The following is a 12,836-nucleotide window of genomic DNA, read 5'->3' as shown; positions in this document are numbered from 1 at the left end:
TTTCAGTCCAACTTTCTGTGAGCTGCTGAGACTCCACGTCTTCTGGTCATAATTCACCCAGTCCTTCTCATTAATCCGCACACACTCATACACCGATACACGGATCAGTGAGACATGACAGGAGCAAACTGGAATCGAACCCACAATGTTTGGATCGCAAGACGACTCCAGCTGCCCCCCTAAACATCCTGTTATAATCTATGGCTACAATTCTTACAGCGTTGCAGCGTTACAGCACGCCATGTGTCGCTACAAGAAACCATGGAGCACAATACAATGAAAGAACCTCACGGCTGTAGACGCGTTTCAGTCTTTTTAATCTGGCAGCCGTAAATAAAGGTGTTCAGGTTTGTGTTGGTGAGCCATGACAGACCACAGAGTTTAATAAGTGCATGTGTTTAATAAATTACACTGGAACTTCAAGATGTATTTCCAGAACATAAAACACTTGTGCAACATTGGTGCATTACAGGTCGGTGCATTCGTTTAGAAGAATCCGAGCCGAAGTTCTGAACAAGACATCTTGCTCAGATTTAAAACATTTCTGCTTAATTGACCTAAACTGTAAACACAGCAGAGAAAACTTCAGTCGCATCTGAAAAATTGAATCCAAGTATTTAAAATGCATCAGAGTCCACCTCTTGGGTGACTGGTTCTAGTTAAAAACAAGGCCTTTGACCCAGATCTCCCAGTCTGCTCTGGCAGCTCGGCCCAAACTGAATGCCCTGACTAACATCTGTAGTGTCAAAGTAAAACACGCCTACAAACACGGATAATTAGCTACAGCAGATGAGCTCTACACCCATCGAAGGCACGCCCACTACACCCGGCCTCCACCTCTTCCAGCTGAAACATCTGGATCAGGAACCACAAGGAGTAGCCGGGTTCAGCTGCTTCACAAAAAGCCCTAAAAACAGTTAAAGACGCCACTTTGGCATTTCATCTATTGAAAAAAAGGATCGGTTCAACATTTGGGAGGTTTATGATTTAGCAGAGGTGTGTGATGTCATCCCATATGCAGCCGATCATTTCATTCAAACCCACGGAGTTTAATCTGCCTCATTCTGAAAAGTTAAAACTATTAAACTATTGGATCAAATCAGAAGAAATGCAGAGTTTAGTGCATCACCCGCTCTGTTAGATGTCCAAGCTTTTAATCTCAGAGATGTTTTTGGACTCCAGTAAAAAACCCTCATCTTCTAAAATTGTTGTTTTCCATCAAAGTAAATTTAAAACAATTAGAATGAATCATGTTTTCTGTTTAAAAATCCTGACCTTTAGTGGTGGTATTCATCAACGTCTAGTTTGCCTGCTACCTTGTTTAACATGAAGACAAGAGGAGATAAACCAAACATCTCTGCAAAGATCCCAAATGTTGAACCATTTCCTTCGTGTTACAATGGAAGGTTTGGTTGTTGCAGCGGGCGAACTCCGGGACGGGTCGCATCACAGTAGCAAACTAAAAGCCCAGCAAGGACACAGTTAAGACAACACTGCTGATTAGCTTCATAATAACACTGATAATTACAACCTGCTGGGGGTAAAACGCTGGACTGAGTCCAGTGGCACTTGATATTTTAAGATTCATAGCCTCAGTTAAAGCGAGGCTTTTAAAAGATGTGTCCTTGATGATCTCTCTTTAAAACTGCAAACAATCTAAGGCATAAAAACATTGTTTAAAAAATGAAATATAAAGCTAACATCAGTGACATTCAGTTTGTTCTTGCAAAGTAACAAAAACTTAAACAAGTGCATAAATAAAGCGTGCCATCTATGGTTATGCGAGTCTACATATATAATGGTGATTACTTAGAGTGATACTGAGATAACTTCATAAAGGGAGCAGGAGGGCGCAGTTAAACTGCACTGATCCGTGTGAAAAAGCTACTCAAACATGCATCAGAGTAGAAACCAAGATTCTTCAAGTTTTATAAAACCAACAGAAAGATTTTCTCGGATAAAGCATCAATAAGACCGGATATTTCAGTAAGAATCAGGGCATCAGATGACCCAGTCTGTACCAACACCCCGCAGGACGGCCCGTTCAGGGAAGCAGCTGCTCCAGCGTCGGATCGTCCAGCTCATTGACGGAGACGATGTGGTCCAGGTGCTGCAGGTACCGCTCCTGGTCGCGCATGAAGTGCGGGATTCTGGTCCGATTCAGCGCTGCGAAGGAACGCAGCCTCTCCACGTCTTCAAAAGAGACCTGCAGAGGCGAAGGCGACAGGATGTAACTTTCCCAAACTCTCCTTGGAAACTAAAACTTCACCACAGAAAGCTTCAGACCCACATTGCTTTGGACTTTCCTGCTAAGCAGCCAGTTTTTCTAAAGATAATTGAGCAGAGGGACCTCAAAGTAGAGCCACTGCTTCTCTGCATTGAAAGTAGTCAGATCAAGTGCTTTAGGCATCAGATCAGGTTGCCTCCTAAGTTCCTCCCTTTGGAGGAGACCCAGCGAAGACCCAGAACTTGTTGGAGGGACTACATATCCCATCTGGCCAGGGAACATCTCGGGATCCCCCAGAATGAGCTGGAGGGTGTCACTGTGCCAAGGGACGTCTGGGTTTCCCTCCTGGACCTGTTGCCCTTCTAGTTATGGCTGTGATTCAGGAATGTTCCGGAGTTTAATACTGAAACTCAAATCTCCAAATCAAATTATACCATATTTTATCAATCACTGAATCATTCTTCGCCCTTCATGTTGCTGCTGTAATTCAAGCATCGGTCTCCACCTCAGAGAGCACCAGGGTTGGTGCTTACCTCTGCCTGCAGCTGTGTGATCAGATCGCAGCTGATGGACACCCACCTTTCCTAAAGAAGTCAGCATCTTAAAGTCAATATTCCTTCGATTCCGGAGAATCCGCAGGATCCCGTCCAGGTAGACCTGATCTTTGCTGAAGCAGCCTGAATGAAACAAGCAAACAATGACCTCACATTTCAACATAAAATCTCTGTTCTACCGATGACAGGTCCTGATGTTTACAGCTGCCATTAAAACAAGTCCTCACAAGCTTCCTGCTGCTTAGTCTGCTCACCTGGACTTTATCATCATGATGGCATTGTGTTTTTCTTTACATGCATGTAAAAAAGCTCAGGACTGATAGAAAGGTGCACAGAAAACATCTCTGTGATGTTGCAGATCTCCCTGTCAGCTGACCACAGAATCAAACTGCTAAGTCTCTCTGCAGATTTTAAATCTGAACAACTTTCTGCAGAAAATTATGCAGAAATATGCTCTCACTGTACTTTTAGTTTTGCTGTGCTGCCCTACAAGATGAAATCCAAACAAACTGCTCTGTATTTGGGATAAACCCAGATTTAATTCTTTGTTTGCTTTCAGGGAAGACTATTAAAGACAGACAGGTTTTTTCCATGAAGGACACACCCTGAATCTGCTGCCTGCATGAAGTAACACTAGATGAGTAGCACTGGTCCTCCAGTGTGTGGACTAGGACACATATGCCTTCAGCCCCTTTCACCCTTTCAGTGGTTTAAGTTTTGGACCAGAACTGGAGCCAAAGCCAGTTTCTAACTGGTTCTATAAAAATTACCACCATAAGAGTCAACACATCTGATAAAACCTGCTCTTCAGTAAAGTTTAGATCTTCCCTCTGTTGTATTCTAGGTTTCTGGAGAGGATCTCAGGTCAGGGAGACAGTTCAACCACGGGTCACTGGGTTTGTCTCATTCTTTCTGCTAACAGATGTCCTAGCATCCCTAGTCACCATAAAGCTATTGTTTTATATAATCTTTTCCATGTTTCCAGAGGCAACCAGACCCACCAGATCCTGGTGGGTCTGGTTGCCTCTGGAAACATGACCCACCAGATTCTGGTGGGTCATGTTTCCGTTACCGTGTCAGGGCAGATATGCTCATTTAATTAGGGCCATTTCTCTAAATGCTTTTTACAAGACAAACAGCTGTTTGCTGATGCGGATGGGTTTTATGTAATGTGACAAACAGAAGTTAAACAAGCTGAATTTATAAACACAAGCAGGTCGTTTTAAAAGTAGCTACAAGCAGCATTTATAAATACAGCTTTAAACAGAGTTTATGAACACACCTGCAATGTTTCCTGCATACTTTCTGAATAAAATCACTGTTTTTGGGCACTGACAGATTTTCAAAGCATAATAATAATAATAATAACAACAATAATAATAATGACCTTATGGACGTAACAAAGACCCACATCTAGTGGTTGATTTCTGTGAGGGAACCCTCAACAAGTATTTTGTGAAACACAGACATTTAGACTCCTTGAACCGCCACCTTAACGTGGTGGAGGGGTTTGAGTGCTCAAATGATCCTAGAGGCTATGTTGTCTGGGGCTTAAATGCCCCTGGTAGGGTCTCCCATGGCAAACAGGTTCTAGGTGACGGGTCAGACAAAGAATGGTTCGAGAACCCCTCATGAAGACTACAGAATCGAGGCACGTGACGTCGCCCGGTACGGCGGAGCTGGGGTCCCACCCTCGAGCCAGGCCTGGGGTCGGGACTCGTCGGAGAGCGCCTGGTGGCCGGGTTGCTCCTCGCGGAACCCGGCCGGGCCAAGCCTGAACGAGAGACACGAGGCCATCCCCCAGTGGGCCCACCACCTGCAGGGGGAACCGTGAGGGACCGGTGCAAAGAGGATTGGGTAGCGGACGAAGGTGGAGACCTCAGCGGCCCGATCCCTGGATGCTTAGGCTGGCTCTAGGGACGTGGAATGTCACCTCGCTGGGGGGGAAGGAGCCTGAGCTTGTGCGAGAGGTCGAGAGATATCGACTAGAAATAGTCGGGCTCGCCTCCACGCACAGCGTGGGCTCTGGAACCCATCTCCTTGAGAGGGGCTGGACTCTCTTCTACTCTGGAGTGACCCACAGGGTCAGTGGACTTGGCACCAGGACACCCTAGGCAGGAGGTCGATGATCAACTTTGTTGTCGTATCATCAGATCTTCGGCCGCATGTTTTGGACACTCGGGTGAAGAGAGGGGCTGAGCTGTACACTGATCACCACCTGGTGGTGAGTTGGATCCGCTGGAGAAGGAGAAAGCCGGACAGACCTGGCAGGCCCAAGCGCATAGTGAGGGTCTGCTGGGAACGTCTGGCGCCTCAGGAGGGGGAAGCAGTGCTTCGCCAACACTGTTTATAGTGGGGGTGGGAGGCTGCTGACCTCGACTGAGGACATTATCGGGCGGTGGAAGAAGTACTTCGAGGATCTCCTCAATCCTGCCATCATGCATTCCCTGGTGGAAACAGAGGCTGGGGACTCGGGGTTGGACTCATTCATCATCCAGGCTGAAGTCACCGAAGTGGTTAAAAGGTCAATGGTGGCAGGGCTTCGGGGGTGGATGAGATCCGCCCTGAGTACCTCAAGTCTCTGGATGTTGTGCGGCTGTCATGGTTGACACGTCTCTTCAACATTGCGTGGCGGTCGGGGACAGTGCCTCTGGACTGGCAGACTGGGGTGGTGGTCCCCCTTCATAAGAAGGGGGACCGGAGGGTGTGTTCCAACTACAGGGGGATCACACTCCTCAGACTACCTGGTAAGGCCTACGCCAGGGTATTGGAGAGGAGAGTCCTGCTGATAGTCGAACCTCGGCTTCAGGAGGAGCAGTGTGGTTTTCGTCCTGGCTGTGGAACACTGGACCAGCTCTATACCCTCGCATTGCCGGCACTAAGTTGGACCCGTTCATAACTTTTAAGGACAGGATTTCTAGACGCAGCCAAGGGCCGGAGGGGGTCTGGTTTGGGGACCAGAGGATTTCATCTCTTCTTTTTGCAGATGACGTGGTCCTGCTGACCCCATCTAGCCAAGACCTACAACATGCGCTGTGGCGGTTCGCAGCCGAGTGTGAAGCGGCTGGGATGAAGATCAGCTCCTCCAAGTCCGAGGTCATGGTTCTCGACCGGAAAAGGGTGGCTTGTCCTATTCAGGTTGGAGGGGAGTTCCTGCCTCAAGTGGAGGAGTTTAAGTATCTCGGGGTCTTGTTTACGAGTGAGGGAAGAATGGAGCAGGAGATCGACAGACGGATCGGTGCGGCTGCCGCAGTAATGGGGGCGCTGTGCCGGTCCGTTGTGGTGAAGAGAGAGCTGGGCCGAAAAGCGAAGCTCTCAATTTACCGGTCGGTCTACGTTCCTACCCTCACCTATGGACATGAACTTTGGGTCATGACCGAAAGAACGAGATCCCGGATACAAGCGGCTGAAATGAGCTTCCTCCGTAGGGTGGCCGGGCACTCCCTTAGAGATAGGGTGAGGAGCTCGGAGTAGAGCTGCTGCTCCTCCACATCGAGAGGAGCCAGTTGAGGTGGCTCGGGTATCTATACCGGATGCCTCCTGGACACCTTCCTCAGGAGGTGTTCCAGGCACGTCCCACCGGGAGGAGGACCAGGACACGCTGGAGGGACTATGTCTCTCGGCTGGCCTGGGAACGCCTTGGGCTCCCCCTGGAGGAACTGGAGGAGGTGTCTGGAGAGAGGGACGTCTGGGCGTCTCTGCTGAGTCTGCTGCCCCCGCGACCCGGTCCCGGATAAGCGGAAGACAACGAGTACGAGACATTTAGACAGCTGTGTATGTGGAATGTTTTATGTTACCTTATTAAATAATTTTTTCTACTGTATTTCATTATAAAGACCGGTAGCCCTAATAGAGACCAGAGCCCGGTCCGATTGAGATAGAACTGGGCCAGTGTTTAGGTATGACTGTAGATGACTGTATGAAATGGTTATCAATGGTTGTTTTAAGGTGAAGGCTGGACGAATGAAGGGAAGTCCAAACAGGGACAGAAACATGAACCTGTGTGTGCTCACCAGGCTGCGAGGTGTCCGTCTGTCCCCTCTTGGCTCGCAGGCAGTACTCCCAGCGGACGTCCGGGTCCTGGACGAAGCGCGCGATGTGGTCGAAGAGCTGGCTGAAGCTCATGTTGGAGGCGTGGTACACCGTGTAGTAGAGCAGCGCCGCGCGCCACAGGTATGGCTGCTTCCTCAGCAGCACGCTGTGCAGGCTGGCCAGGCCCTCCTCCGTGGGGTTGGCCGGCTTCAGACAGAACTGCTTCCTGCTCTCGGCGGAGGACCACGGCTGCAGGTTGTTGTTCACGCCGCGCAGGTAATGCGTGCCTGCGGAGAAGCAGTGAAACGCTGAAGATCCAGTTCATTATCAGATTACTAAAAGGATGATTCAAATCTAAAATAAAAAAAGAAAATGTCATTATATAAATAAAAGGTTGAAAGTTTTTTATTCTGAGGTCTAATTTGGTCAAATAAGAATCTCCATAATGCTCTTTCTTTCCCTACCCATTCCTCTTCCTTTCTTCCATTAACTTTAACTTCTTCTCTTTCCTCTCTTCTAAATTATTTTCTAGATTCATCCCTTCTTCCTTTCCTCCTCATCTGCCTTGCTTTCTTCCCACCTACGTTCGTCTCCCAGCTTTCATACCCCATCTTTATTCTTTCCTCCTTCATTTCACGTTCTACCCAGTTTCCTACCCTTACTTCATTTCTTCCTATACTTTCTTACCTTTACATCTCCCTTTCCCATATTTCCTTCCTTCCTTCCTCCCTTGCTTCTGTCCTTAAAGCTCTGAACAGGTGATGAAATCTGGTCTATATTTAAACCAGCTGTTGTTCATGAGATGTTCCTGCAGGCTCTGCATGAATGATGTATGACTTCAGGACTCCTCGGCAATTTATAGAAAGCTGCCGAGCTGCTCCACTGGGACACCATGAGAATCATGGGCCCAGTTTGGGTTCAGCTGCCTAGTCAGCAGTAAATGACAGTGATTCAGACACTCATATGGACCCATGTGTTGTGTGAGCAGCAGCGCACCGATCTCGTGCCTCAGCATCCCCTCCAGCCAGTGCTGGCGAGCCCCGGCCATGTTAATGGTCAGAGTGGGACGGCAGCTCTCCACCACCATGACTGCTTGCGACAGCAGCTCGTCAGAGAGACGGACCACCACCTGGAAACACACACACACACACACACACACTTAACCTGCAGCAGGTAATCCATCTCTGTAACATGTCACAACCTAGTGTGGTAGTTACTCCTGCAGGTCATCGGTTCACATTCTAACGCTGACTGCTGCATCACTGAACAATGAGCTGCTGTGTCTCAGTGAAGCACAGTTGTAAAGATAGCATCTTTATATCCATTTTTACTCAACAGCACAGAGTTGACACAAGGCCTGGATTTAACTATGCAATGAGTAACAGTCTTTCAGATAAAGTTCCTGCAGCGCTCCATTCAGTACTTGCACAGTCAGGTCTAAACATTCTGTTTCCTATAGTGCAGAGTAGTGGAGCGGTTCAGACCCACTACAAACCGGAGGTCCACAAAGTGACTCAGTGGTGCTCCAGAACCAATCCTGAACAACAGCAAGACCAAGGAAGTGATCCAGGAGGACTGAGCACACTCCTCTCTGCATACAGGGGGAGGTGGTGGAACCTGTTGGCAGCATCAAGTTCCTGGGCGTTCACATCTTCTCTGACCTCTCCTGGACTGAGAACACCTCCCACCTGGTGAAGAAGACCCAACAATGGCTCTTCTTTCTCAGGAAGCTGAAGCGGACCGGCCTCTCTACTCAGCTGCTCTCAAACCTTTACAGGATCACGATGGAAAGCATCCTGTGCCTCAGTGTGACAGTGTGGTATTGGAGCTGCACAGTGCATGAGGGAAAGGACTTAGCACGGGTGGTGAGGACAGCACAGTGGATTGTGGGATGTCATTTACCGGATCTGGACCTGATTTATGCTGCACAAGGCCAGAAAAGGGCCAGACACCTTGCTCCAGACCACACCCACCTGGTCAACGCACCGTTTGTCCCACTTCTGTCAGGAAAACGATTGAGGAACATCACATCGAGAACAAATATACTCAGAAAGTTTATTTCCTAAAGCTGTGAAGACTATTGTCCCCCTGCAGGCAGACAGACAACCAGCCCATCTCAGACGGTTTCACCAGAAGCACTTTCTGTAAATACTAAACACTACATGCCTCATCCCATGAACACGTTCTCTCATTCTAGAAGTGGTTTTAGATTTTCTAAATGTCTATAACTTACATGTGAATCTTTTGAGCTGGGCCTCGGCTAAATTTCATTATGGTGACATAATGACAATAATTAATCTTGAATCTCTGAGAGAACGGAGAGCGCGCCGTCATTGATGCAGCTGGGTTAGAACATGTTAAAGAGTCAGTGCTTCGCTACAGAGTTCAAACATTTTGACAGTTTACCATCACAGACTTACTCCAGTGGGGATTATTGGGGTATTTATGTGATAGAAGAACACAAAGTAGCACATGTCATCCCCATGTAATATGCTGGCAGCATCATGCAGTGGGATTCAGAAGAAACCTGTTAAGAGGCTGATCTTGAAGACTTGAAACTGGGGCAGAGGTTCACCTTCCAGCAGGACAACTAAACATAAAACCTGAGCAACAGAATGCTTTAGATTAAAGCATATTCATGTGTTAGGATGGCCTAGTCAAAGTTCAGACCTAAATCTGTTCACAGGTGCTCTCCGTCTAATCGGACTGAGCTTGAGCTGTTTTCAGTCTGAAGATGTTTAAAGCTGGTAGAGTCAAACCCCAACAGACCTACAGCTGGACCTGCAGTGAAAGGTGGGTCTACAGAATACCGAGTCGCTTCCACTTCAGGTTTACGATCTACTTCGTGCTGCTCCTAAAAATATTGCCACTGTGAATGTATTCTAGACCCAACGTTAGCTTGACAAAGTATGAGAGTTAATATTCTGAGGCCGTGCGGTGTGTGAGACATGGACCTTACTGAGTGGTTTTAGAGTCTGACTGATTATTTCTCTTCAGAAACAGTCCAGGACCCTGAAGGTGAAAGGGCTAAATGTACTCATCCATTACTTAACAATAAGACAATATAAAATTTGTGAGTAGAAATATTCAAAGTGGAAATATTTCAAATAAAAATCAAAAGGAAAAAAAGAAAAGCATTGGTTGTTGTTTTAAAGATGAACATTGACTACCTGCACCGGTTTAGAGTCGCCTCTGCAGCTCACTGCACTCACCTCCCCCACGCAACCCTCCTTCTGCAGGTATTTCCGTACCGCTGCCCAGACCTGACTCTTCGGTAGGACGCTGCCACCCGTCACCTCCTCAAAGTTCTCGTAGGAGCCGAACTTCCTCAGGACACACTCCATGATTCCTACAGCCTACAGACAATCAGACATAATCAGAATCATCACCTGGACTCTGAGGCTGGGTTAAAGGTCAGATCCTAACCCACCTGCTCCAGGAAGAGACCCGAACCCTCCCTATACTTGTCTAGCACACTCCTCGGCTCGGGCTGGGCATATTCAAACTGAGGCTCATACTTGTAGTCAGACTGGAAGAACGTCTGCTTCTCCTGCTCCAGGTTCAGGGGTCTGAGAGCGACGAGCAGGCAGGGCCGGGCTGCCATGTGGACCCCCGCTTTAGCTATGTGAGGCAGGGAGGTGGCGGGTCGCATCTGCCCCCTGCCGGCCCGCAGACCCAAGGGGTAGTTTACGGAGCAGGTGCTTTCGCTGCGCCGCATCCAACTGCCCGCTCCAAGGCTGGTAAGGCTGCGGGTCGGAGGCGAGGGGGTGGCCGACCCACTGCGCCACGGAGGCTGCAGGACACTCCTGTCAGTCCCCTCCTGAGACCCTCTCAGACGCTGTGGTGTCACCTCCATACTCAGAGGGCGACAGAGCGGTGTCCTGGTTCTCTTCCCCACCGTTGGACCAACACCGGTTGGACTCGGGACCCCGTTGTGGGACACCTTCTCCTTCTTGGTGACATTGCTCTTTTTGGCTAGAGGTTTGGCGGTTCGGGGCGGATCTGGATGGACATCTAGCTCCGAGCGGTGCCTGACGCTTTCATCCTTGACCTGATCCATGAAGACTTCACCTGAGTCCAACACCATCACCACAGCTGCTGCGCCTCAAGCTCCACCGCATTTACACCTGTTTAAAGTGACAGAAAAAACATCACTGATGACTTTTCTTACTTGTGCTCGTGGTAAAAATGATTTTCGCATGGATCAATTAAAGTCGACAGACTAATTAAAATTCATTTAAACGGTTTTTTAAAAACACAGAAAACTGTTCCCAGGAAATGTTGCAGCTAAATCCAGGACAATCCTGGAAGAAAACCTGTTAAAGGCTGCAGAAGACCTGAGACTAAGGTGGAGGTTCACCTTCCAGCAGGACAACCACCCTAACATGTGTTAGAATGGTCTAGTCAAAGTCCATGTCTAAATCCACCTAAGAATATGTTTACAGATGCTTTCCATCCAGTCTGGCTGAGCTATATTGAACAACTTTATGTTGGTTTATCATGGAGGTTTGTGGTTGTAGCGAGATAATATCTTCAGTGGGTATGAATAGTTTATCAAGGCACTGTATTAATGAATGAATGAATGAATGAATGAATGAATGCTTGTGATTTAAAAAGTTTCAGCTGAGTTTCTGGGTGAACAAACGGAGTGAAATGGACAGGTGTGATTTAACTCCAACAGGATGACAGTGATTCATGTCAGAGTCATTTTCTGGTGGAGGATCGGATTAAATCAGGATATCCGGACAGAAACGGTCTCCTAGAAGGAAAAACATTTCTTCCACACGGCAGAAAATAACGGTTAGTTGGTTAAATCTCCACGGACCGCGGCAGGAAAAGATCCAGCAGGAGCTCCAGAACAAAAACAAATCATTTCAGCGTTTTAACTCCACAAACCGGACCTCAACTCACTAAAAACACTCACCGAGCTAAAAAGTCCCGGTTCTCCTGCGGAGGATGGGAAGGTCTCAGCGGCTCCTTCCACTCATGGCCGAGGCGGAGCCGCGTCTGCTTCCACCGGGGGTCGGTGATGGTGATTAGCGGATAACGGATCAGGGAGGAGCGGGGCCTGAGGCGGCTGGCTGCCTGGGAGCCGGCCACCGAGCGGCGGATGTGTTGGCAGATATGACGCAGCACGCCTGGCACGACGTGCTCCCTCTGCGTCACTACGTACAGCAACAAAACGAGGAACGTACTTCGATTCTGTTTATCTTAGCTGGGTGACCTTTTTTTTTGTTGTAGTTTAGCTTTTACTGGACATAATCAAATAATACAGGCAGGATAAAAAAAAGAAAGTACACCCTCTTTCAATTCTGAGGTTTTATGCATCCAGATATAGTAAAAATGATCTTCACCAGGATCTAGCCCAGCAGATTGTGCTCTGTCATTATTAAAAATAAAAGAACAAATCCAAAGCAAAAATGCTGTGCAAAAAGTGAGTACATCCTTGGTGCTTCCATTGGATCCGGGTGGGAAGCGTAGGTGCCAGGTGCTGCTAATCATCTCGGATTAACTGATTGTTAGCAACTGTGACCACATGTACAAAAGCAGACGTTTTCTCAGTTAACAGTATCTGCACAATGCCAGGGCAGAAAGACATCAGCAATGACCTTGGAGAATCAACTGTTGCTGCCCAGCAGTCTGGAAAGGGTCAAAAGACTGCTTCTAAATCAGGAGAGAGATTAGAAAACATATGACAGCTGTGATGTGAATCCTCCTGGGAGTTGACGTCCTAGCAACTGAACCTAACACCAGACCATACAATGCTCAGAGAAAGCTCTGGGCATTGTATGGTCTGGACGATTAGAAAGTGACTGAAGAAGTTTTGCTTGTTGGAATGAATTTAGAAGAAAGCCTCTTCTTTCTAAAAATAAAATGACAGCACAACCTAAATGCATCTCAAAGAATCAGAATCAGAAAAGCTTTATTGCCAAGTACGTTTTTGGACATACAAGGAATTTGTTTTGGCGTAGTCGGTGCAATACAGTACAAATTAAACAGTATAAACATATCTGCAATATAAT

At 47.7% G+C, this 12,836-nt stretch overlaps 1 protein-coding gene across 2 annotated transcripts; it reads right to left on the bottom strand.

Moving 5' to 3' along the window:
* Positions 1–380: 380 nt before the first annotated feature.
* Positions 381–12,424, bottom strand: kiaa0895l (uncharacterized protein KIAA0895-like). 2 transcript variants are annotated; one of them, XM_047363863.1, is made up of 7 exons: positions 11,738–12,420; positions 10,244–10,940; positions 10,026–10,169; positions 7,810–7,942; positions 6,795–7,100; positions 2,807–2,904; positions 381–2,206 (listed from the first exon to the last, which is right to left on the bottom strand). In XM_047363863.1, the coding sequence occupies exons 2-7, from the start codon at positions 10,898–10,900 to the stop codon at positions 2,045–2,047; spliced, it is 1,500 nt and encodes a 499-aa protein (XP_047219819.1). In that variant the 5' UTR covers positions 10,901–10,940; positions 11,738–12,420; the 3' UTR covers positions 381–2,044. The 2 variants fall into 2 exon arrangements, with proteins under 2 accessions (XP_047219819.1, XP_047219820.1); XM_047363864.1 differs by lacking the exon at positions 2,807–2,904 and having other exon boundaries at positions 2,064–2,206; positions 11,738–12,424.
* Positions 12,425–12,836: the final 412 nt, after the last annotated feature.

The sequence above is a fragment of the Girardinichthys multiradiatus genome, chromosome 4 (assembly GCF_021462225.1).
Source record: "Girardinichthys multiradiatus isolate DD_20200921_A chromosome 4, DD_fGirMul_XY1, whole genome shotgun sequence".
Lineage (NCBI taxonomy): Eukaryota > Metazoa > Chordata > Actinopteri > Cyprinodontiformes > Goodeidae > Girardinichthys > Girardinichthys multiradiatus.
The sequence above is the reverse complement of the archived record's forward strand: the minus strand, read 5'-3'. Positions and strand labels throughout refer to the sequence as shown.

Coding starts and splice junctions, on each gene's coding strand:
- kiaa0895l (XM_047363863.1), bottom strand. CDS start 10,900: ATGGTGTTGGACTCAGGTGAAGTCTTCATGGATCAGGTCAAGGATGAA. Junction 7,943..10,025: donor AGGAGGGTTGCGTGGGGGAG/GTGAGTGCAGTG, acceptor GTGTGTTTCCAG/GTGGTGGTCCGTCTCTCTGA. Junction 2,207..2,806: donor TGCTGACTTCTTTAGGAAAG/GTGGGTGTCCAT, acceptor TCGCCTCTGCAG/GTCTCTTTTGAAGACGTGGA.